Here is a 24825-nt window from a genome sequence, read left to right as displayed (position 1 = left end):
CCAAGAGATACATGCTTGACCTCTCCCCTCTCTCCGGCCCAAGCAACTTAGTCTTGACATAGAATATAAAACATCTTACCTATGTTAACAACTAATTCTGATTATTCCCCAACAGCTTTCTGCCAGAAGTCAAAGAGCTCTGGATGAGTTATCTGTAGAGCTTACATTTTTCCTTATGCTTCCTACTAGTGTTTTTTAAAAATCCGTTCTTCTCCTCTGTGCTCCGTGTACACATTCTGCTCTTCCTTCAGAAAAGCATTCATCACAACTTTGTTCATTTGCACAATTTATCTTGTTCACTTTTGCTTGTAAATATCCACACTAATCGAAAATGACATTCGGTAGCTACTAGCTATGCTTGTATTTCTTATGAGCTGTTTTTTTCCTGTCTTTGGGATTAGTTTATGTCCGTTTATGTCTTTCATTAGCATTTAGCTAACAGCGTCTTTGTGATTTCGCTATTAGTTTGTGCTCATTTTGTTAGCATTCTGGTAAGAGGCCCAATGGTCATCCCGATAGTTACAGCAAGTTATTTCTCGTGTAGGCTGCTATCCTACTCAAAAATATAATAGAGTATTGAACAAATTGGCTAATGCCAGCGACGTTATACAGCTGCCCGGTGACGAAACTATTGCCCAGTGGGAAGCAACAGTGGAAAGCAGTGAAGCGCCTCGGTACAACATACAACACCTTTGCATTGGTCATTCACACAGGCTTGCGTTAGCTAATTGGCATGTCACGGTGACATCCAGATTCCAGATGGTGACCAATACTAAGTTATTTATCCCTCGCCCATCAAAAATAAACACAACTTTCTTTTACAAGTTTTAACTAGCGCAGTGCTGTTGTTGCCAGATAGCCAGCATAAACTAGTTAGCTGGAAAGGGCTTATCAGAACGACTGACTGAACTGAATCCATTAGTTTCCACTCTGCTCTCAGCTGAGTGACATGTCATCAAGTTGGGCACCTGAAGTATCCGTATAGCTTCTCCCTAATAAACAGATCAAAAACATGGCAGCTGCTTTAGACTAACCCTATTGCTGACTTATACGTTTCGGTCACTGCCTACATGTATCAAGCTAATGTAGTTGTTGAGGTAAACCAGGTAAAAAAAAAAATGTCAATAATGGCCAACATTGCCTTGCCTGACCCCCACCCACCCACCCACAATAGGCCCGTGCAGCACGGCAGCTCCTGGACAGGATCCAGTCTCATGGCATAGATGCCCGCCTGGAGGCCCTGAAGGAGCTGGCCAAGCTGTCAGCTGACCCCACCTTTGCCACCGAGTTCATCAACATGGAGGGCATCGGGACCCTGGCGCGCCTTGTGGAGAGCGGCACCCAGTGAGTCTCATGCAGTGTATGGTAAACTGCCACTAGACGCTGATCTTGGGTCAGTTATTCATTTTCCCCACTAATGATTAAGGTAATAACTGGGCGAGGGGAAGCTGATTCTAGATCTCTACCTACTGGGAAACTTCACTCTGGAGCGAGTCTCATTATGGTCTTGTACAGACAGACACACCATGTTGTAGGGTACATACCACACCACAGCCCTTGGGCTACTTCTACTGGCTACTATAAGCCTTTCTGGATATGGTTGCCGTAGGCTAACACTGATTGCCCTATACTGATACCTTGCTGTTTGTGGCTGCAGTTGTCTTGCTTCTTTTCCCCATAAGTTGGTGAGTGTTGTCCTCTGACTCTGGTTTCCTCTCATCAGCTTTGGAGAGATGCTGGCCTTCACTCTCACTGCCTTCCTGGAGCTGATGGACCATGGAATAGTGTCCTGGGACCTCATCTCTCTGTCTTTCATCAAACAGGTCAGAATCCATACCTGCCTCAACTAAACAGTTCAGGCTGCATATATCGGAAATGCTATTCCCTATACAGTGCACAACTTTTGACCAGGGTGCATAGAGCTCTGGTTAAAAGTGCACTTCATAGGGAAAAGAAAGTGCACTTCATAGGGAATACGGTGCCATTTCGTAAGGCAGACACTCTCAACGTAACACTTGTCATATAAGGAAGCCACTGTCAGATTCCTACACCATCCACAATGGAAGTAAGACTCAATGTATTTCTGACTTATTTTGATGGAACTTGGCCCTATACATTATGTGAACTATCTTTCTCAGTTTGAACACTGGTAAAATGAATTTGGGTGGGTTCAGTAGTTTGAGGCCTATCTCGAAGTCCTCCCCCATGTTTTTTTTTTTCTCTTTTCTTTAATTACTTGACCTTCAACACCTCACTGGTTGCCAGAACTGAGTGGGTTGCGGTTACCTAGCAACCCCCCATGTTATTTGGAGCTCTTTCAGCTGAATTGTCTGTGAAGTTTTCACCCTGATGAAGTCCTCTGAAGTGCTGCACAGCAACAAGCACTGTAGAATTTAGATGCATCATTTTCTATAGGCTGTGCATTTATGCACAAGTATGGATATTATTCATTTTTTTTGTCAACTGTATGTCATTTCATAGACCTACTTTTCAAGTCCTAGTCTCGAGTTTTCAAATCTACTTCCATAAACCAAGTTGTAATCAAGAAGACCCTAGATTTATGTGTCCATTTTAATGGAGTATTTCCCTCCTATCCTGTCTGGTCAGATTGCGGGCTATGTGAACCAGCCGATGGTGGATGTGTCAATCCTGCAGCGCTCTCTGGCCATCCTGGAGAGCATGGTCCTCAACAGCCACAGCCTCTACCACCGGGTGGCGCAGGATATCACTGTTGGACAGCTCATCGGACACCTGCAAGTGTGAGCACACACACACGCACTGGGGCCTCCCACATACAGCTATGTGGGGGATGTAGTCGAAGTTAGTGTGTAGAAATGTAGTGGCGTAACTTACTAATGTCGGTGGAATCAAACGTAGATGACGAGCCTTGCCTTGCTACGCAACCTTATGACTAAGCTTAGAAGTGTAGAACCCCAGACTAATACTATCTGAGTACTGTATTAATACATTTAACCAGCTGCTACTTTAGTTTTTGTAACCGTGTGAGAATTCCTAGAACCAGATGCTTCTAACTGGTGTTGCTGTGTCTGATATGCCTTTTTAGATCCAATCAGGAGATCCAGACGTATGCCATCGCACTCATCAACGCCCTCTTCCTCAAGGCACCGGAGGATAGACGGCAGGTTAGTACAGTACCTGCTCACCAATACACCGAAAGGGTACCCTTGCAATATACACTACATGACCAAAAGTATGTGGACACTAGGGATCTTACGGTGACCGTATTCCCGCCACACTGGCCGTCACGAGTCATGACGGCAGTCAAATTCCACTTGACCGTTTAGTCATGGTGATTAGGCTTCTCCAAGCTCTGATGCTGCTGATGGCTATTAGTAGCCTACCAAACATGCTAACTGCCTGGTACTCAGCTCTCTATAGTCCCTCTAATCACTCTGACATCGATGCAAATGTAATCGAAAATCTAATTTAACACTTCATGAGAGCCCATGAGCTCATGTTGCGCAACATTTCAATAGGCTATGCAATTGCATGAGAAAACAGAGTGATGGCCTCTACTAAAAAGAGGATCCCACCAGATTTCTATAGACTAGACCTACTATATTTATTTCTCAACTTTTCTAATATTAAGCACATCGCGTCTCTTTACAACAGGAGTATAGCCAACCTGCCTGGCATGAAAATAAACCACGGAAAAAGCATACTCCATTCGCTATCTAATTGCATAGATGGCACATTCTTTTTCCACTGCTCCAGTTTCGTGACCGGTTCATGATAGTGGTCCGTTCTAAATTTAAAACAAATTTCACACACATATTATTTAGTATATGTAAAGACAATATTGAATCAAGAATGTTGTGATGGGTGACAATATTAGCCTATCACTTTGTGAATGATATATTATCACTTGTGAATCATGCCCAGCTGTTGCACATGCTTTTTTTGTGAGACTTTTTCCAAATGAAAGTCACACACCTCATATAGCCTAGCCCATAGGCCTACAGTGCCTTCGGAAAGTATTCAGACCCCTTGACTTTTTTAACATTTTGTTTAGTTACAGCATTATTTTAAATAATCCTAAACAATCTACACACAATACCCCATAATAACAGCGAAACAGGTTTTTAGAATTTTAGCAAATTTATTAAAAATAAAAAGCAGAAACCTTATTTGCATAAGTATTCAGACCCTTTGCTTTGAGACTCGAAATTGAACTCCGGTGCATCCCGTTTCCATTGATCATCCTTGAGCTGTTTCTATAACTTGATTGGAGCCCATATGTGGTAAATTCAATTGGTTGGACATTATTTGGAAAAGCACACACCTGTCCATATAAGGTCACACAGTTGACAGTGCATGTCAGAGGAAAAAGCAAGCCATGAGGTCAAAGGAATTGTCCGAATAGCTCCGAGACGGGATTGTGTCGAGGCACAGATCTGGGGAAGGGTACCAAAACATTTCTGCAGCATTGAAGGTCCCCAAGAACACAGTGGCCTTCATCATTCTTAAATGGAAGAGGTTTGGAACCACCAAGACTCTTCCTAGAGCTCGCCGCCCGGCTCTAGGAAGTGCGCAATCGGGGGAGAACGGCTTTGGTCAGGGAGGTGACCAAGAACCCGATGGTCACTCTGACATAGATCTAGAGTTCCTCTGTAGAGATGGGATAAACTTTGAGTGACAACCATCTCTGCAGCACTCCACCAATCATGTCTTTATGGTAGAGTGGCCTGACGGAGTTGGAGTTTGCCCAAAAGGCCTCTCAGACCATGAGAAATAAGATGCTCTGGTCTGATGAAACCACGATTGAACTATTTGGCCTGAATTTTATAACCCTTGACAAGCACACCTGATTAAACTTGTCAACAAGCCCTCAATGAGCTGAATGAGGTATGTTTGTCCAGGGTTACAACACACTGCTGTAGTAGATGGCTTGCTCTCCAATACAATGTAGAGGAGTCATGAAATAAACGTGGTTGCATGAAGATAATGTAAACGTGTGAAAAGTCATTTCAATACCCTCTTTTCCAGGACAAAAATACCATACCAGTTTAACATATTTATTCACACAAAACAAAATACATTTTTTTTAGTAAGGCAACACAATATATATAGACAATGATTTATATATGAATACCATATGTACAGTTGAAGTCGGAAGTTTACATACACCTTGGCCAAATACATTTAAACTCTGTTTTTCACAATTCCCGACATTTAATCCTAGTAAAAATTCCCTGTCTTAGGTCAATTAGGATCACCACTTTATTATAAGAATGTGCAATGTCAGAATAATAGTAGAGATAATTATTTATTTCAGCTTTTATTTCTTTCATCACATTCCCAGTGGATCAGAAGTTTACATACACTCAATTAGTATTTGGTAGCATTGCCTTTAAATTGTTTAACTTGGGTCAAACGTTTCAGGTAGCCTTCCACAATGCATGGCTGTGTGCTCGATTTTATATACCTGTCAGTAACGGGTGTGGCTGAAGTAGCCAAATCCACTAATTTGAAAGGGTGTTCACATACTTTTGTGTGTATATATAGTGTATTTACACTGAACCATGGTCACTCATACATGCATAACACCTACAGTGCCTTCAGAAAGTATTCACACCCCTGAACTTTTTCCACATTTTGTTAAATTGATTTTTTTGTCACTGGCCTACACACAATACCCCATCATGTCTAAATGTGTACAAATCAATGAATGAAAATGAAAAGCTGAAATGTATTGAGTCAAGTATTTCATCCCTTTGTTTATGGCAAGCCTAGGTAAGTTCAGGAGTAAAAATTTGCATAATAAGTTGCATGGACTCACTCTGTGATATTAGTGTTCAACATGATTTTTGAAATACTACCTCATCTATGTACCCCACACATACAATACATAAGGGAATAATTGGTAGATGGGTAAAAAATATCCCTTTGAGAATGATGAAGTTATTAATTACACTTTGGATGGTGTATCAATACACCCAGTCACTATAAAGATACAGGAATCCTTCCTAACTCAGATAGGAAGGAAGATAGGAAGGAAACATCTCAGCGATTTCACCATGAGGCCAATGGTGACTTTAAAACAGAGTTGAATGGTTGTGATTGGAGAAAACTGAAGATGGATCAACAACATTGTAGTTACTCCACAACACTAACCTAATTGACAGAGTGAAAATAAGGAAGCCTGTACAGAATACAAATATTCCAAAACATTCATCCTGTTGGCAACAAGTCACCTAAAGTAATTACGTTTTTGTCCTGTATACAATGTGTTATGTTTGGGCCAAATCCAACACATTACTGAGCACCACTCCATATTTTCAAGCGTTGGTGGCTGCATCATGTTATGGGTATGTTTGTAATTGTTAAGGACTGGGGAGTTTTTCAAGATAAAACAATAAACTATGGTGCTAAGCACAGGCTAAATCCTTGCGGAAAACCTGGATCAGTCTGCTTTCCACCAGACACTGGGGGATAAATGTACTTTTCAGCAGGACAATAACCTAAAACAAGGTTTCCCGAAGTCGTTCCTGTGCAGTCCCTGAGACGACCAGCCCTGAGAGGGTGGAGAGGAGGATTTCATGCTTCATGGTGTCAGCCTGAGCTCTCTCCATTAGCCCCTAGAGCAGGGTTCCAGCCCGCTGGCCCAATTTTATTTGACCCCCAAATTTTGTGAGCAAAAACAAAGTATTTAAAAAAAAAAAAGTATTTTTTTATTGTTCTAGTTTTCGTTGTTGGACATAAACTCTAAAATCATCAAGAAATCATCTCAAAGTGATTAGGAAATCTGTTCCCAAGTTTTCCCATTAATAGAGGCAAAGGCCTATGTGATCGTATCCAAATGTTATCAAGGTTTGAAATTATTCTGTTTTTGTCATGCTATATCTGTTTGGGATTCTTGAGGTCAATTTGCAGTGTACAAATTATTTATGACCATGTTCCGGCTCCCCCGCAATCCACTCAAGGACATCGCCGTGTCATGTCACATACTGTACTGTTGTGCTCCGCGTTGCCATGCCATATCGTGCTGTACCTTACTGTACCATGCTGTTACTGTGCATGCTGTATCTTGTGATGTATGCCTGTATCTCATGAACCATGTATAAGTGTGCACTATTTGTTTCCATTGCCATTGCCATCACCGGGAACCCCTCCCAATCCACCCCCTCTCAGGAAGAGCATAATAACCCCCTGGACCAGCGGCTCACTGTGAGTACACTTCATCCCACAATCCTTCGCTCCATCCCCTCCGCCCCCTCTTCCCTCTGATCCATAGAGAACCATGGACTGCCACCCTCAGAGTTCAATCCACTCAGATGAAGTCAGTGGGGAAGAATACAGTATGCAATCTTGTCATAGTAACTCTGGGTCCCTATAGTGGTAGCAGCTGCGTTCTGCACTATTAGACATGTCTCACTGGTGATGACATCTATGATGATGTGACCCCCCCCCCCCACACACACACACACACAATAAATATGGAATTGTAACAGTTATGAATCCATCCAGGGCCTAGTGATTTGATTGTGAGCCTTTCCTCAAATGAGCCTTTTGATATTGTTGTCTGGTAATAAGCTTATTGCCTAGCTGTTCCATACTGGCCTTGCTTTTGAGGCTCACTGTATTTGTCTATTTCCCTCTCAGGAGATGGCGAGCACCCTGGCCCAGAAACACCTGCGATCCATCATCCTCAATGTGAGTTTGGGGGAAAGCCTGAGTGTAATTGTCTTGGATAACCAGTCACAACCAAACAGCCCTTCATAATAACATGATGCTTTCTAAACAGTACAGATGGAGAGGTGCTGCTGCTCCTAATATGTGTGTCATCTCTCACAGCACGTTATCCGAGGCAACAGACCAATCAAAGCCGAGATGGCGCACCAGCTCTACGTGCTGCAGGTGCTGACCTTTAACCTTCTGGAGGAACGCATGATGACCAAGATGGATCCCAGCGACCAGGTAAAACGACCAGAAGCAGTTTTTATTTTTGTATTCCCTGAGTCTTTTACCTCAACCCTTTTCACCCTCATACCATTTGATGTTTTTAAGTTCTGCGCTCATCCATTTCCAGGCCCAGAGGGACATCATTTTCGAGTTGCGCAGGATTGCGTTTGACGGGGAGAACGACCCCAGTGGCACGGAGAAGAGAAAGGCCATGTACACCAAGGACTACAAGATGCTGGGCTTCACTGTGAGTCCAGCTAGTGGGTTGCTTTCATCTGCATAACTGCTCTCTAGAGAGGTTGTTTGGGTCGGAGAGTGAGTGGATGTGTTAAAACGGTTGTTTGGGGTCATAAAGGGATTGCTATGGGTCTGTCCTTGTCATTGACTCACCTGTCGGTTGTTTCTCCAGAACCATGTGAACCCTGCCATGGACTTCACGCAGACCCCTCCAGGGATGCTGGCCCTGGACAACATGCTCTACCTGGCCAAGCTGCACCAGGACACCTACATCAGGGTGTGTGTGTGTGCCATTTTAAGACAGAGCCTGTACCACACTCTCCAGTGACTGTTTTCTGTGACAAAAAGTTCAGAACAAATACATGTTATATTTCAAATGGTAGCACTGGAGTTTTCCCGAGTGTGACCATATATGTGTGTGTGTCACTCACATCAGATTGTTCTGGAGAACAGCAGCCGCGAGGACAAACACGAGTGTCCTTTTGGTCGCTGTGCCATCGAGCTCACTCGTATGCTGTGTGAGATACTACAAGTGGGAGAATTGCGTGAGTACACTTCTCGCAGATGGACACCACACATTACGATGGCTTTAAGGCGGACGTGGCATTCAAGGAAGCCTCAATCTTTTTGGGGCTTGTCCAAGCTAATCAGAGTGGCCAACCTCATTCATTTTTAATGTACTTGTATCCTCAGAGGGATAACTGGTGTATAATTTTTCAGGACAACCTCATGCATTATAATAAGTATTCGATGGTGTGTGTGTGTGTGTGTGTTCCTTCTCTCCAGCCAACGAGGGCTGCAACGACTACCACCCCATGTTCTTTACTCACGACCGGGCGTGGGAGGAGTTCTTCTGCGTCTGCATCCAACTGCTCAACAAGACCTGGAAGGAGATGAGGGCCACGGCTGAGGACTTCAACAAGGTCAGAGTTCATCCACCGGAGTCGGTTGATCACTTGGTTACTTAGGACTTAGGCCGTTAATGACTCCTATCCATCCCACTTTGTTTATCTGGTTGACTCTGGTTGGTAAAGGAAAAGCTGATAACTCGCATGGCTTCAATGTAATGTAACAAGTGCCAATGTTTTGACAGCTAAGCTGCCTTAATTTATCAGGGTTTTCACTAAATGTTTGACTCTGGTTGTTAACCCATTGGTTGGCCAGGTGATGCAGGTTGTTCGGGAGCAGATCACCCGGGCTCTGGCCATGAAGCCCTCGTCCCTGGACCATCTGAAGGGTAAACTGCGAGGCCTCAGCTACTCTGAGATACTGCGTCTGCGCCAGTCGGAGAGGATGAGTCAGGACGACTTCCAGTCACCACCCATTATGTCAGTCCCACATCCACGTTAACTTTTTGACTTTGTCCATCAGATTAGTCTGCCTCTGTGTTTGGGTTTAACCCCTCGTGTCAGCATTTTAGCGCCTCTTCAGACTTTGTTTTCATTTCAAAAGTTTCATGGTACTGTATGACAGGATTGGGGTCAATTCCATTTAAATTCAGGAAGGAAACTATGGAGCCCCTTAGGGGTCAAGGTGGAGAAAAAAACTGCCAGGCTAATCCATTCCCTTGTTTTTTTTTTATCCATTTCTTCAGATTCTTTATTCGTTCCCTCAGTTTATTCCTGATTTGTGTAGCTCTAAGCCTAAACACTCCATTCTCCTCATGTAGGCTACCATGACAGCCCCACATGGCCGATAACATATTATCGGCCATGTCAATTACATGCTTCAAATGGTGATGATCACTGACCATTCAATAGCTTATTTCCAGTTTCAGTGTTTTCATATGCCTCCGAGTCATATGGGCAAATAGGTAACGGGTGTGCAAAACCCATGAAGTAGGCTAGGTCATTTCAATAGCCTGAAAAGCCAGGAGCCTCACTAGCAGTCAACTGGATGATGCATGTTTACGATGCAAACCAAATAGGCTACACAGTTGTCTATTTTGCGCACCTCTCATCCCTGTGACCCAGTGTTTGACCCCTCGTGCATAAAGTTAGTGCCAAGTACTCCAGTAAAACATGGTGCAGCCAAGCGCCTGGGTGTGTTTGTTGTTTACAATTGTGCATGTGACTCATAGAAGGCAGAAAGGAAAGGCATGCAAATTGATTGTGCATCATTTCCAAGAAGCTTCGGTGTTACCAGGTACAATGATGCACTCGTCCCTGCGCTCGGCAGGTGAACTTCTTGTGCGACGTAGCCAACCAGACACAGATCGATGGTTTAAATCAACTCTGGCTCTATGTTCATAACTAAAACTGTCTATTTCCTTTGTTGCGATGACAATGCGTCACCTGGAAATTAACTAAGTTCCAGGCTAGGGTAGGTAGCTAAAGAACTCTTCCAGAATACAGATATAGAACAGCGAAGGTCATGAAGCAGAGCCAGATGGAATTCTTGCCTAGGGATGAGAGCTCATCACTGCACCGTATTTGTACCTTGAGGGGTTTTGCACGCCCGTTACCTATTATTTGCCCATATGACTCTGAGGCATATGAAAACACTGAAACTGGAAATAAGCTATTGAATGGTCAGTGTTCATCACCATTTGAAGCATGTAATTGACTAATTATATTTAGGCTGCAATATGTTATCGGCCATGTGGAGCTGTCATGGTAGCCTACATAAGGCGATTAATTTTTTTGTTATCTGTGAACGGATACAAAAACAGAGGGAACAAATAAAAAATCCAGAGGGAATGGATAAAAAAAAAGTGGGACCAGATTAGCCTGGCTTTTTTAAATTTCTTTCTCCACCATGACTAAAGGGGCTCTGTGGGACACTGAAATTCCAATTCCACTTTTTTTCTCATTGAAAAGCATTCAGGAAAATTGGAATTTCAGTTTACGTTCTGAATTGACTGAATTGAAATGGAGTTGACTCCCACCCTGCTCTATGAACAATATAGGTTAGTTAGCATGTGTGTGTTTTGGTTGCTGTTCAATGCTAACAGACCTATGTGAGTGTTGTGTTGCAGTGAGCTACGCGAGAGGATTCAGCCAGAGATCCTGGAGCTGATCAAGCAGCAGAGGCTCAACCGCCTGTGTGAGGGAAGCTGCTTCCGCAAGCTGGGCAACCGCCGCAGACAAGGTGGGCACACACACTTAAATAAACAAAGTGGTAGGAGCAAGAGCAGTGTGCGGGTTTTCTTTTAAAAAGCATTATTCCTACGCACCTGCAACAAGATATGTTTTTGAATATTTGCTGAGCACTACCTTTGTGGTTTTTTTCACTGCCGTCATCTTTTGTCCTCCTCAGAGAAGTTCTGGTTCTGCCGCCTGTCTCTGAACCACAAGGTGCTGCACTATGGAGATCTGGACGAGTCTCCCCAGGGGGAAGTGCCCCTTGAGCTGCTCACCGACAAGAGTGAGTCTCCTGGCTGCAACTTTGTGTCTCCCCCCACTCACTCTCAGTGATGGGGTCACCGTGACCTGTGCAATCGTGACTATTTGAGATTCGAGTGAGGTTGCCTATCAAAAGGCAAGCTAATCAGGTGAAGTCTCATTGAACATGGAGAGGCATTTAGTTCTGAGCTGATGTTGCACAGATTCACTTGTCGTCTGGAGGGCAGACGATCCAGTCAAGTGTTACGACTGACACTGACTGATCCACATCACACCTAGGTCAGTGGAACTGTGCAGTGGTTGACTTAGATAAATGCCTGTTCATCTCGTCTTAATTTCCTGCTCTTTGTCATCTTCCCCTTCAGTCCCCGTGTCTGATATTAAGTCTGTGGTGACGGGGAAGGACTGCCCCCACATGAAGGAGAAGAGTGCACTGAAACAAAACAAGGTAGGCTACTGTGGCCTCTTATCAGCAGAGTGCATCCCAAATGGTAACCTATTCCCTATATACTGCACTACTTGGATATAGGGTGCAATTTGGGACATAGACCTATTGGTGTGATGTCTGTTAGCATGACTGATATGTAGCTACGAGCCCTACCTCTTCTTCAGCTCATTGGTTATGGAGTATCTAGGGAGTTTCTCAGTCCTCTGTTCTCTCCTCGACTCCTCCGTCCTCTCCTACGCGACCTGGAAACCAATAAGTGGTCTCCATATGTATGAGAGTGTCAGTTCGTTAATATGTCAACGGAGGACTTTGCTCCTCTTCTCGATTGCCATCTCCAGCGGAGGACACTCCGGTGTATCCTACTGCGGGAAGACTTTTGAATTCTGCCACATCCCCTTTGAAACAGCTGTTTTCTCGGGTGAGAAAAGCATGTACACATTTAAAAGCTATATGTAACAGTGTTGCTTCTGTCCCTCTCCTTGCCCCGGCCTGGGCTTGAACCAGGAACCCTCTGAACACATCAACAAGAGCCTTCCACGGTACTATTCACTCCACTAAAAGCCACGGCACTTGCAGAGCAAGTGAAACAACTACTCCAAGGTCTCAGAGCAAGTGACGTCGCTGATTGAAACACTACTAGCGCACTCTGCTAACTAGCGAGCCATTTCACACCGGTTACATATACGCTACTTATCCTTTTATCTATAAAATAGCACAACTAGCTACATTTATTTTTATCTCTTTACACATGTTTTGGGATTCCACCTCCTGGAAACGTCCTTTGTCTGATAATGTGCTAAAGAAGGAGTCTCATTTCATTCAAGCCCATTTGTTTTCACGTTTCCTCGTCTCCTCTCCTCGATTACTTTTTTCAAAAAGGATGCAAGGAGAGGACAGAGGAGAGGATGTGAGGAAATCCAATTGAGATTCTCCACATCATCCTAGTGCACTGCATGATGTTTATATTAGAGGTTTGGACATGAGGTGTGCTCTCTTGTTTGGGTAGGAGGTTTTAGAGCTGGCCTTCTCCGTCCTGTACGATCCTGATGAGAACCTCAACTTTGTGGCCCCCAACAAATATGAGGTGAACGGCATGTTTAACCCCTCAGAATTAATAACTCTGAAGACATGATCTGCTTTGTATGTGAGGGCATACCGCAAATGTACTGTATGTTATCTGACCCGTGCTCTCTATTTGCTTTGTGTGTTGTGTGCGTGCATGCGCCTGCCTGCACTGAGCAGTACTGTGTCTGGACTGATGGGCTGTGTGCGTTGCTGGGCCGAGAGATGGGCAGTGACCTCACCCGCAGCGACCTGGACACGCTCATCTCTATGGAGATGAAGCTCCGCCTCCTGGACCTGGAGAACATCGCCATACCTGAAGCCCCTCCCCCTGTGCCAAAAGAGCCCAGCACTTACAACTTCACCTACAACTACGGCTGAGGGGTTTGTGTGAGAGAGCTGGGCCGTATTTGTGTCGGTGTGTGTGTGTGGGGCACGGTTGCGTGTGCATTTGTGTGTAATAAGACGGAGGAAACCACTCATCCCCTAGCCACTTAATCTTGAAATCAACATCACTTGTCTGATACTCTGAAATCCAACTGCCCACAAATAATACAGGCAGGCTACGTAACACTAGACAACAAAATGTTCCATTGTATTCTTTTTAAAAAGCAACGTTATGGTACATGCTTGATACGAACCTGAAAGTTAATATTTTGTTTCGTAATTCAAATACTTCATGGCCGTACCACCTTTTTTGTTAAATAAGCTCTGTGTTTTGAACAGTTACAGCTGAGCCCCAAAATTGCTTCATGCATCGTTATAACAATAGAACCAGATCTGTTTGAACTGACACATCACGGCCCAGGGTCTTTTCCAAGGTGTTGTATTCAAGCCACTCCCCGTGGCTGCTCATCCTCTAATTCAGTACTAATCAATATTATGGATGTTTGTTATGCAGAATCTGATTATATTTTTGTAAATGACTGTGGACTCAGCTTTGAAGAGAAGGAACATCAACGTTCTAGCAACCTACTCATTTGACTTTAAAAGATTGAGCTAGGTATTAAACTGACAGAGGTATCAGAGAAAGCAGTAAGCCATTTGTAGGCTTATTTGTCTTCTATAATTATTATACTTTGCACAGTCAAACTCAGTTGCCAAATGGTGATCTGTATGTGGAGACATTTAACACTAAACAAAATGGACCTTTCACCACGCAAGCACTCTGAAGTCACATATTCTCTGGAATTATTAGGTTAGGAGATGGCCAAAATGCCTCGTAACATGAATCCTCAATGGTCAAGGTGTCAAATATTGAATAATGTGTTTTTGTTGTATCTTGCACTGCTGATGAAAGTAACAAGAAATGTGCTCAGTATATGCTATTGGAGTTTGGTTACACTGTACGTAAATGAATAGGATTCAGTGGTCTTGTATTGCAAGTTATTTGTAAAAGGGTTCTACCTTTGTAAAGGGGTTCTGATATTTGATGTCCCATTGTTCATAGTACACAATCTAAAAGGGATGTTATGTCAAAGACATCACTGTCAAAAGCGTGTAGCTGCTTAGAGAATTCTACAAAATGCCACATTGAACAAAGTCGGGTTGCTAATGGACACCCCAACAGTATAGAGGCTTCTGAAGAGGCTTAAGCATTAGGTACTCTTTAACATGACGTGCTAAACCATGACCGTGTTCAGGCTAGTGCTGTTAGTGAATGACATGTTAGTCATGAAATACATGTACAGTTGAAGTCAGAAGTTTACATACACTTAGGTTGGAATCATTAAAACTCGTTTTTCAACCACACCACAAATTTCTTGTTAACAAACTATAGTTTTGGCAAGTCAGTTAGGACATCTACTTTATGCATTACACAGGTCATTTTTCCAACAATTGTTTACAGACAGATTATTTCACTTGTAATTCACTGTATCACAAATCCAGTGGGTCAGAAGTCTACATACACTAAGTTGACTGTGCCTTTGAACAGCTTGGAAAATTCCAGAAAATGATGTCATGGCTTTAGAAGCTTCTGATAGGCTAATTGATATCATTTGAGTCAATTGGAGGTGTACCTGTGGGTGTATTTCAAGGCCTACCTTCAAACTCAGTGCCTCTCTGCTTGACATCATGGGGAAATCAAAACAATTCAGCCAAGACCTCAGAAAAAGAATTGTAGACTATTTCCAAACGCCTGAAGGTACCACGTTCATCTGCACAAAACAATAGTACACAAGTATAAACACCATGGGACCATGCAGCCGTCATACCGCTCAGGAGGGAGACGTGTTCGATCTCCTAGAGATGAACGTACTTTAGTGCAAAAAGTGCAAATCAATCCCAGAACAACAGCAAAGGACCTTGTGAAGATGCTGGAGGAAACCAGTACAAAAGTATCTATATTCACAGTAAAACGAGTCCTATATCGACATAACCTGAAAGGCCGCTCAGCAAGGAAGAAGCCACTGCTCCAAAACCTCCATAAAAAAGCCAGACTACGGTTTGCAACTGCACATGGGGACAAAGATTGTACTTTTTGGAGAAATGTCCTCTGGTCTGATGAAACAAAAATGGAACTGTTGGCAATAATGACCATCGTTATGTTTGGAGGAAAAAGGGGGAGGCTTGCAAGCCGAAGAACACCATCCCAACCGTGAAGCACAGGGGTGGGAGCATCATGTTGTGGGGGTGCTTTGCTGCAAGAGGGACTGGTGCACTTCACAAAATAGATGGCATCAGTATTGGAGTAGCCATCACAGCTCCATGACCACAATCCTATAGAAAATGTGTGGGCAGAACTGAAAAAGCATGTGCGAGCAAGGAGGCCTACAAACCTGACTCAGTTACACCAGCTCTGTCAGGAGGAATGGGCCAAAATTCACCTAACTTATTGTGGGAAGCTACCTGAAATGTTTGACCCAAGTTAAACAATTTAAAGGCAATGCTACCAAATACAAATTGAGTGTATGTGAACTTCTGACCCACTGGGAATGTGATGAAAGAAATAAAAGCTTAAATAAATCATTCTCTCTACTATTATTCTGACATTTCACAATCTTAAAATAAAGTGGTGATCCTAACTGACCTAAGACAGGGAATTTTTACTAGGATTAAATGTCAGGAATTTAGCCAAATGTATTTGGCTAAGGTGTATGTAAACTTCCGACTTCAACTGTACGTATGGTATTCATATATAAATCATTGTCTGTATATATTGTTGCCTTACTAAAAAAATGTGTTTTGTGTGAATAAATATGTTAAACTCGTATGGTATGTTTGTCCTGGAAAAAAGGGTATTGAAATGACTTTTCACACGTTTACATTATCTTTATGCAACCACGTTTATGTCATGACTCGTAGGCCATACAAGCTCATAGAAACTGGATTGCTGAGTTCTAAATCGTGTAGCGTGTAAAAATTGTCTGTTCTCGGTTGAAACACTCAGTGAGTTCCAAACTGCCTTTGGAAGTAATGTCAGCACAATAACTGTTCGTTGGGAGCTTTATGAAATGGGTTTCTATGGCCGAGCACACAAGCTTAAGATGGCCATGTGCAATGCCAGGGGTTGGCTAGAATGGTGTAAAGCTCGCCGCCAATGGACTCTGGAGCAGTGGAAACGCGCTGTCTGGAGTAATGAATCACACTTCACTATCTGACAGTCCGAAGGACAAATCTGAGTTTGGCGGATGCCAGGAGAACAGTACCTGCCCGAATGCATAGTACCATCAGTAAAGTTTGGTGGAGGAGGATAATGGTCTGGGGCTTTTTTTCATTGTTAGTTCCAGTGATGGAAAATCTTAAAACTACAGTATGCAATGACCTTTTAGATGATTCTGTTCTTCCGACCTTGTGGAACAGTTTGGGGAAGGCCCTTTCCTGTTTCAGCATGACAATAACCCTGTGCACAAAACAAGTTCCATACAGAAATGGTTTGTTGAGATCAGTGTGGAAGAACTTAACTGGCCTGCACAGAGCCCTGACCTCAACCCGATCGAACACCTTTTGGGATGAATTGGAACGCCGTCTATGAGCCAGGCTTAATCGCCCAACATCGGTGTCTGACCTCACTAATGTTCTTGTGGCTGAACGGCAGCAAGTCCCCACAGCAAAGTTCCAACATTTTGTGGAAAGCCATCCGAGAAGAGTGGAGGCTTTATAGCAGCAGGGTTGGGACCAACTCCATATTATTACCAATGACTTTGTAATGAGATGTTCGACGAGCAGGAGTCCACATACTTTTGGTAATGTTGTGTAGGGCCGGCAGGCCAGGAAGATAGGTCCGGCTGGCTGGCCAGGTAGGAAGGTCTGGTCGGCCAGGTAGATGGGTCGGCAGACCTTCACGGTAGATAGGACTGGCCAGCCAGATAGGTCCAGCCAGCAAGCCGGCAAGGTAGGTTGGTCCAGCCAGGTAGATAGGTAAGGCCAGCCAGTCAGCCAGATAGATAGGTCTGGCTGGCCAGGAGGTTGTAGGTCCGGCCTGCCAGGTAGGTAGGTCCTGCCGGCCAGTTAGGTAGGTCCGGACCTACCTATCTTGTCGGCCATCCGGCCGGACCTAGCTGTTAACCAGCTGGCCGGACCTAACTATACCGCTGGCCGGACGGACTTAGCTATCTGACCATCTGGCTACAGTGCATATAGAAAGTATTCAGACCCCTTAATCCAAATTTTGTTACGCTACAGCCTTATTTTTAAATGTATTAAATTGTTTTTCCCCTCATCAATCTACACACAATATCCCATAATGTTTTTAGGACATTTTTGCAAATATATTAATAAAAGATTAACTGATATCACATTTTATGTAAGTATTCAGACCCTTTACTCAGTACTTTGTTGAAGCACCTTTGGTAGCGATTACAGCCTTGAGTCTTCTTGGGTATGATGCTACAAGCTTGCCACACCTGTATTTAGGGAGTTTCTCCCATTCTTCTCTGCAGATCCTCTCAAGTTCTGTCAGATTGGATGGGGAGCATTGCTGCACAGCTATTTTCAGGTCTCTCCAGAGATGTTCGATCGAGTTCAAGTCCGGGCTCTGGCTGGGCCACTCAAGGACATTCGGAGACTTGTCCCGAAGCCACTTCTGGATCGTCTTGGCTGTGTGCTTAGGGTCATTGTCCTGTTGGAAGATGAACCTTCGCCCCAGTCTGAGGTCCTGATCGCTCTTGAACAGGTTTTCATCAAGGATCTCGCTGTACTTTGCGCCATTCATCTTTCCCTCTATCCTTTTCCAGTGATTTGGAAAGGTGTGTGCCTTTCCAAATCATGTCCAATCAACTGAATCTACCATAGGTGGACACAATCAAGTTGTAGACACATGTCAAGGATGATCAATGGAAACAGGATGCACCTGAGCTCAATTTTGAGTCTCATAGCATACCTTATTTCCTTACATAAATAAGGTATTTCTGTTTTTAATTTTTAATACATTTGCAAATATTTATAAAAACCTGTTTTCAAATTGTCATTATGGGGAATTGTGTGTAGTTTAATGAGGGGCAAAAATGATGTAATCAATTTTAGAATAAGGCTGTAATGTGACAAAATGTGGAAAAAATCAAGGGGTCTGAATACTTCACGAATGCACTGTATCTGGCTGGCTGTCCTGGACCTACCTACAGTTGAAGTCATAAGTTTACATACACCTTAGCCAAATACATTTAAACTGTTTTTCACAATTCCTGACATTTAATCCTAGTAAAAATTCCCTGTCTTAGGTCAGTTAGGATCACCACTTTATTTTAAAAATGTGAAATGTCAGAATAATAGTGATTTATTTCTGCTTTTATTTCTTTCATCACATTCCCAGTGGGTCAGAAGTTTACATACACTCAATTCATATTTGGTAGCATTGCCTTTAAATTGTTTAACTTGGGTGAAATGTTTTGGGTAGCCTTCCACAAGCTTCCCACAATAAATTGGGTGGATTTTGGCTCATTCCTCCTGACAGAGCTGGTGTATCGGAATCGGGTTTGTAGGCCTCCTTGCTTTTTCAGTTCTGCCCATAAATGTTCTATAGGATTGAGGTCAGGGCTTTGTGATGGCCACTCCAATACCTTGACTTTGTTGTCCTTAAGCCATTTTGCCACAACTTGGGGTCATTGTCCATTTGGAAGACCCATTTGCGATCAAGCTTTATTGTTGCTTCAATATATCCACATATTATTCCTCCCTCATGATGCCATCTATTTTGTGAAGTGCACCAGTCCCTCCTGCAGCAAAGCACCCCCACAACATGATGCTGCCACCCCCGTGCTTCACGGTTGGGATGGTGTTCTTCGGCTTGCAAGCATCCCCCCTTTTCATCCAAACATAACGATGGTCATTATGGCCAAACAGTTCTATTTTTGTTTCATCAGACCAGAGGACTTCTCCAAAAAAGTACGATCTTTGTCCCCATGTGCAGTTGCAAACTGTAGTTTGGCTTTTTTATGGCGGTTTTGGAGCAGTGGTTTCTTCCATGCTGAGCAGCCTTTCAGGTTATGTCGATATAGAACTCGTTTTACTGTGGATATAGATACTTTTGTACCTGTTTCTTCCAGCATCTTCACAAGGTCCTTTGCTGCTGTTCTGGGATTGATTTGCACTTTTCACACTAAAGTATGTTCATCTCTAGGAGACAGAACGTGTCTCCTTCCTGAGAGGTACGACGGCTGTGTGGTCCCATGGTGTTTATACAGTGGGGCAGAAAAGTATTTAGTCAGCCACCAATTGTGCAAGTTCTCCCACTTAAAAAGATGAGGCCTGTAATTTTCATCATAGGTTCACTTCAACTATGACAGACAAAATGAGAAGAAAAAAAAAAATCCTACAAACAAGCAAGATTTCTGGCTCTCGCAGACCTTCTTTGAGGGTCCTCTGTCCTCCACTCGTTACCTGTATTAAATGGCATATGTTTGAACTTGTTATCAGTATAAAAGACACCTGTCCACAACCTCAAACAGTCACACTCCAAACTCCACTATGGCGAAGACCAAAGAGCTGTCAAAGGACACCAGAAACAAAATTGTAGACCTGCACCAGGCTGGGAAGACTGAATCTGCAATAGGTAAGCAGCTTGGTTTGAAGAAATCAACTGTGGGAGCAATTATTAGGAAATGGAAGACATACAAGACTACTGATAATCTCCCTCAATCTGAGGCGCCACACAAGATCTCACCCCGTGGGGTCAAAATGATCACAAGAACGGTGAGCAAAAATCCCAGAACCACACGGGGGGACCTAGTGAATGACCTGCAGAGAGCTGGGACCAAAGTAACAAAGCCTACCATCAGTAACACACTACGCCGCCAGGGACTCAAATCCTGCAGTGCCAGACGTGTCCCCCTGCTTAAGCCAGTACATGTCCAGGCCCGTCTGAAGTTTGCTAGAGAGCATTTGGATGATCCAGAAGAAGATTGGGAGAATGTCATATGGTCAGATGAAACCAAAATAGAACTTTTTGGTAAAAACTCAACTCGTCGTGTTTGGAGGACAAAGAATGCTGAGTTGCATCCAAAGAACACCATACCTACTGTGAAGCATGGGGGTGGAAACATCATGCTTTGGGGCTGTTTCTCTGAAAAGGGACCAGGACGACTGATCCGTGTAAGGGAAAGAATGAATGGGGCCATGTATTGTGAGATTTTGAGTGAAAACCTCCTTCCATCAGCAAGGGCATTGAAGATGAAACGTGGCTGGGTCTTTCAGCATGACAATGATCCCAAACACGAAGGAGTGGCTTCGTAAGAAGCATTTCAAGGTCCTGGAGTGGCCTAGCTAGTCTCCAGATCTCAACCCCATAGAAAATCTTTGGAGGGAGTTGAAAGTCCGTGTTGCCCAGCACCAGCCCCAAAACATCACTTCTCTAGAGGAGATCTGCATGGAGGAATGGGCCAAAATACCAGCAACAGTGTGTGATAATAAACCTTGTGAAGACTTACAGAAAACGTTTGACCTCTGTTATATACCCTTTGTTGGCAATGACAAAGTATTGTGAAACTTTTTTGTTATTGACCAAATACTTATTTTCCACCATAATTTGCAAATAAATTAATTAAAAATCCAATAAATAAATTAAAAATCCTATCATGTGGTTTTCAGGATTTTTTCCCCCTCATTTTGTCTGTCATAGTTGAAGTGTACCTATGATAAATTACAGGCCTCATCTTTTTAAGTGGGAGAACTTATTTTAAGTGGGAGAACAATTGGTGGCTGACTATATACTTTTCTGCCCCACTGTACTTGCGTACTATTGTTTGTACATATGAATGTGGTACCTTCAGGCATTTGGAAATTGCTCCCACGGATGAAGCAGACTTGTGATCTACCAATTTTTTCCGGAGGTCTTGGCTGATTTCTTTTGATTTTCCCATGATGTCAAGCAAAGTGGCAAGATTTTGAAGGTAGGCCTTGAAATACATCCACAGGTACACCTCCAATTGACTCAAATGATGTCAATTAGCCTATCAGAAGCTTCTATAGCCATGAAATTTTCTGGAAATTTCCAAGCTGTTTAAAGGCACAGTCAACTTAGTGTATTTAACTTCTGACCCATTGGAATTGTGATAGTGAATTATAAGTGAAATAATCTGTCTGTAAACAACAAAAATTACTTGTGTCATGAACAAAGTAGATTTCCTAACCGATTTACCCAAACTATAGTTTGTTAACCAGATATTTGTGGAGTGGTTGAAAAACAAGTTTTAATGACAACCTAAGTGTATGTAAACTTCAGACTTCAACTGGATCTGCCCGGCTTGCCGTACCTACCTATCTGGCTGGCCAGCCTTACTTCTATATCTGGCCCGGACAGACCTACATATCTGGCCGGTTGGCTGGTCTGGACGGCCGGACCTAGCTATTTGGCAGACCAGACCTACCTATCTGGCTGGACCTAGCTATGTGGTAGGACTGCAGGCCGGGCCTACCTATCTATCTGGCAGGCCGTCAATACATACAGTACCGGTCAAAAGTTCGGACACACCTACTCATTCAAGGTTTTAAATGTTTTTTAAACTATTTTCTGCATTGTAGAATAATAGTGAAGACATCAAAACTATGAAATAACACACATGGAATCATGGAGTAACCAAAAAAGTGCAAAACAAATCAAAATATATTTTTCATTTGAGATTCTTCAAAGTAGCCACCTATCTGGCAGACCGGACCTACCTATCTGACTGGCCAGCCGCACCTATATATCTGGCCGGCCAGACCTAGTTATCTTACCGGCTGAAGGGACCTAGATATTCGACAGACCAGACCTAACTATCTGGTTGGCCGGCCGGCAGTACCAAACTATCTGGCTGGCCGGCAGGACCAAACTATCTGGCTGGCCAGCCGGACCGAGCTATATGGCTGGCCTGGGTCCGGTTTGCCAAATAGCTAGGTCCGATCTGCCAAATAGCTATCTTGTTGGCCTGTCGGCAGGACCGAGCTCTCTGGCTGGCCGACTGGACCCACCTATCTGGCTGGCCAGCCGGACCTAGCTATGTGACCGGCCGACCAGACCTAGCTATTTGGCAGGCCGACAGGCCGGCCAGATATATAGGTGTATAGGTGTGGCCAGATATATAGGTGTGGCCTGCACATATATTTATATTTATATTTATATATATATATATATGTGTGTATTTATTTATATATTTATATATATATTTATATATATATATATTTATATGTATTTATTTATATATATATAAATAAATATATATATTAATATAAGGACAAGGATATCCCTGCCGGCCTAACCCGGACGACGCTGGGCCAATTATGTGCCGCCCCATGAGCCTCCCGGCTGCGACGGAGCCTGGACTTGAACCCAGAATCTCTAGTGGAACAGCTAGCACAGCGATACAGTGCCTTAGACCACTGCGCCACCCGGGAGGCGACCTACATGTCTTGCCGGCCAACCGGACCTACCTATCTGACTGGCAGGCCGACCTGACCCACCTATCTGACTGGCAGGCCGACCTGACCAATCTATCTGTCTGGCGGGACCTAGTAATCTGGCTGGACCCACCTATCTGACTGGCAGGCCGACCGGACCCACTTATCTGACTGGCAGGCCGACCGGACCCACTTATCTGACTGGCAGGCCGACCGGACCCACTTATCTGACTGGCAGGCCGACCGGACCCACTTATCTGACTGGCAGGCCGACCGGAACCACCTATCTGGCCGGACCCTAACTATCTGGCCGGCTGGACGGACCTACCTATCTGTCTGGACCTACCTATCTGGCCGGCCGTCATGGACCTATATACAGTGCCTTGCGAAAGTATTTGGCCCCCTTGAACTTTGCGACCTTTTGCCACATTTCAGGCTTCAAACATAAAGATATAAAACTGTATTTTTTTTGTGAAGAATCAACAACAAGTGGGACACAATCATGAAGTGGAACGACATTTATTGGATATTTCAAACTTTTTTAACAAATCAAAAACTGAAAAATTGGGCGTGCAAAATTATTCAGCCCCCTTAAGTTAATACTTTGTAGCGCCACCTTTTGCTGCGATTACAGCTGTAAGTCGCTTGGGGTATGTCTCTATCAGTTTTGCACATCGAGAGACTGACATTTTTTCCCATTCCTCCTTGCAAAACAGCTCGAGCTCAGTGAGGTTGGATGGAGAGCATTTGTGAACAGCAGTTTTCAGTTCTTTCCACAGATTCTCGATTGGATTCAGGTCTGGACTTTGACTTGGCCATTCTAACACCTGGATATGTTTATTTTTGAACCATTCCATTGTAGATTTTGCTTTATGTTTTGGATCATTGTCTTGTTGGAAGACAAATCTCCGTCCCAGTCTCAGGTCTTTTGCAGACTCCATCAGGTTTTCTTCCAGAATGGTCCTGTATTTGGCTCGCAAAGTTCAAGGGGGCCGAATACTTTCGCAGACACAATGCCACAGATGTCTCAAACTTTGAGGGAGTGTGTAATTGGCATGCTGACTGCAGCAATGTCCACCAGAGCTGTTGCCAGAGAATTACGTTTTAGAGATATTGGCAATATGTCCAACCGGCCTCACAACCGCGGACCACGTGTTTGGTGTTGTGTGGGCGAGTGGTTTGCTGATGTCAATGTTGTGAACAGAGTGCCCCATGTTGGCAGTGGGGTTATGATATGGGCAGGCATAAGCTACGGACAATGAACACAACTGCATTTTATCAATGGCAATTTGAATGCACAGCGACACCGTGTTGAGATCCTGAGGTCCATTGTCGTACCATTCATCCGCCACCATCACCTCATGTTTCAGCATGATAATACACAACCCCATGTCGCAAGGATCTGTAAACAATTCCTGAAACCTGAAAATGTCTGCATTACTCACAATTCCTGAAAACTGGCCTGCATACTCAGACATGTAACCCATTGAGCATGTTTGGAATGCTCTGGATCAACCTGTAAAACAGCGTTTTCCAGTTCCCGCCAATATCCAGCAACTTCGCACAGCCATTGAAAAGGAATGGGACAACATTCCACAGGACACTATCAACAGTCTGATCAACTCTATGCGAAGGAGATGTGTTATGCTACACTCCAGATACTGACAGGTTCTGATCCACACCCCTACTTTTTTTTTTAAAGGTATCTGTGACCAACAGATGCATAACTGTATTCCCAGTCATGAAATCCATTGATTATGGCCGAATTAATTTATTACTCAGTACCCCCACCAATGTATGCTGGGTGTAATAACTGCCGTGGTTGATGCTTTTTGCCTACTCGGAAATGACGATATGAAACGTTGATTTGAACCGTCTGGCTTTAATTGTGGGTCAGGCGGCGCCCCTATGATTCATATCCCGTGATTTCTGATGATAGTTCCCCATTATATCGATTGATTGGGTCTGTATGTGGTAGGAATTACAACCCTTGTTGAA

General features: G+C 43.7%; 1 protein-coding gene across 7 annotated transcripts in view; it reads left to right on the top strand.

The window, feature by feature from the left end:
- Positions 1 to 14840, top strand: part of elmo2 (engulfment and cell motility 2) — a 34371-nt gene extending 19531 nt beyond the window's left edge. For 3 of the 7 annotated variants that reach the window (XM_036950232.1, XM_036950233.1, XM_036950234.1), the window contains exons 7-23: positions 1175 to 1344; positions 1724 to 1823; positions 2608 to 2759; positions 3065 to 3143; positions 7153 to 7188; positions 7624 to 7674; positions 7816 to 7938; positions 8051 to 8170; positions 8333 to 8437; positions 8597 to 8705; positions 8947 to 9083; positions 9325 to 9488; positions 11138 to 11250; positions 11419 to 11526; positions 11870 to 11952; positions 12959 to 13036; positions 13195 to 14840. In XM_036950232.1, coding sequence (XP_036806127.1) covers positions 1175 to 1344; positions 1724 to 1823; positions 2608 to 2759; positions 3065 to 3143; positions 7153 to 7188; positions 7624 to 7674; positions 7816 to 7938; positions 8051 to 8170; positions 8333 to 8437; positions 8597 to 8705; positions 8947 to 9083; positions 9325 to 9488; positions 11138 to 11250; positions 11419 to 11526; positions 11870 to 11952; positions 12959 to 13036; positions 13195 to 13395 — 1929 coding nt within the window. In that variant the 3' untranslated portion in view covers positions 13396 to 14840. The other 4 variants (XM_036950235.1, XM_036950236.1, XM_021568941.2 and 1 more) reach the window with 4 other exon arrangements.
- Positions 14841 to 24825: the final 9985 nt, after the last annotated feature.

The sequence above is a fragment of the Oncorhynchus mykiss genome, chromosome 17 (genome assembly GCF_013265735.2).
Source record: "Oncorhynchus mykiss isolate Arlee chromosome 17, USDA_OmykA_1.1, whole genome shotgun sequence".
NCBI lineage: Eukaryota > Metazoa > Chordata > Actinopteri > Salmoniformes > Salmonidae > Oncorhynchus > Oncorhynchus mykiss.
Note: the sequence above shows the minus strand (reverse complement) of the source record. Positions and strands in the feature narration are given on the sequence as shown.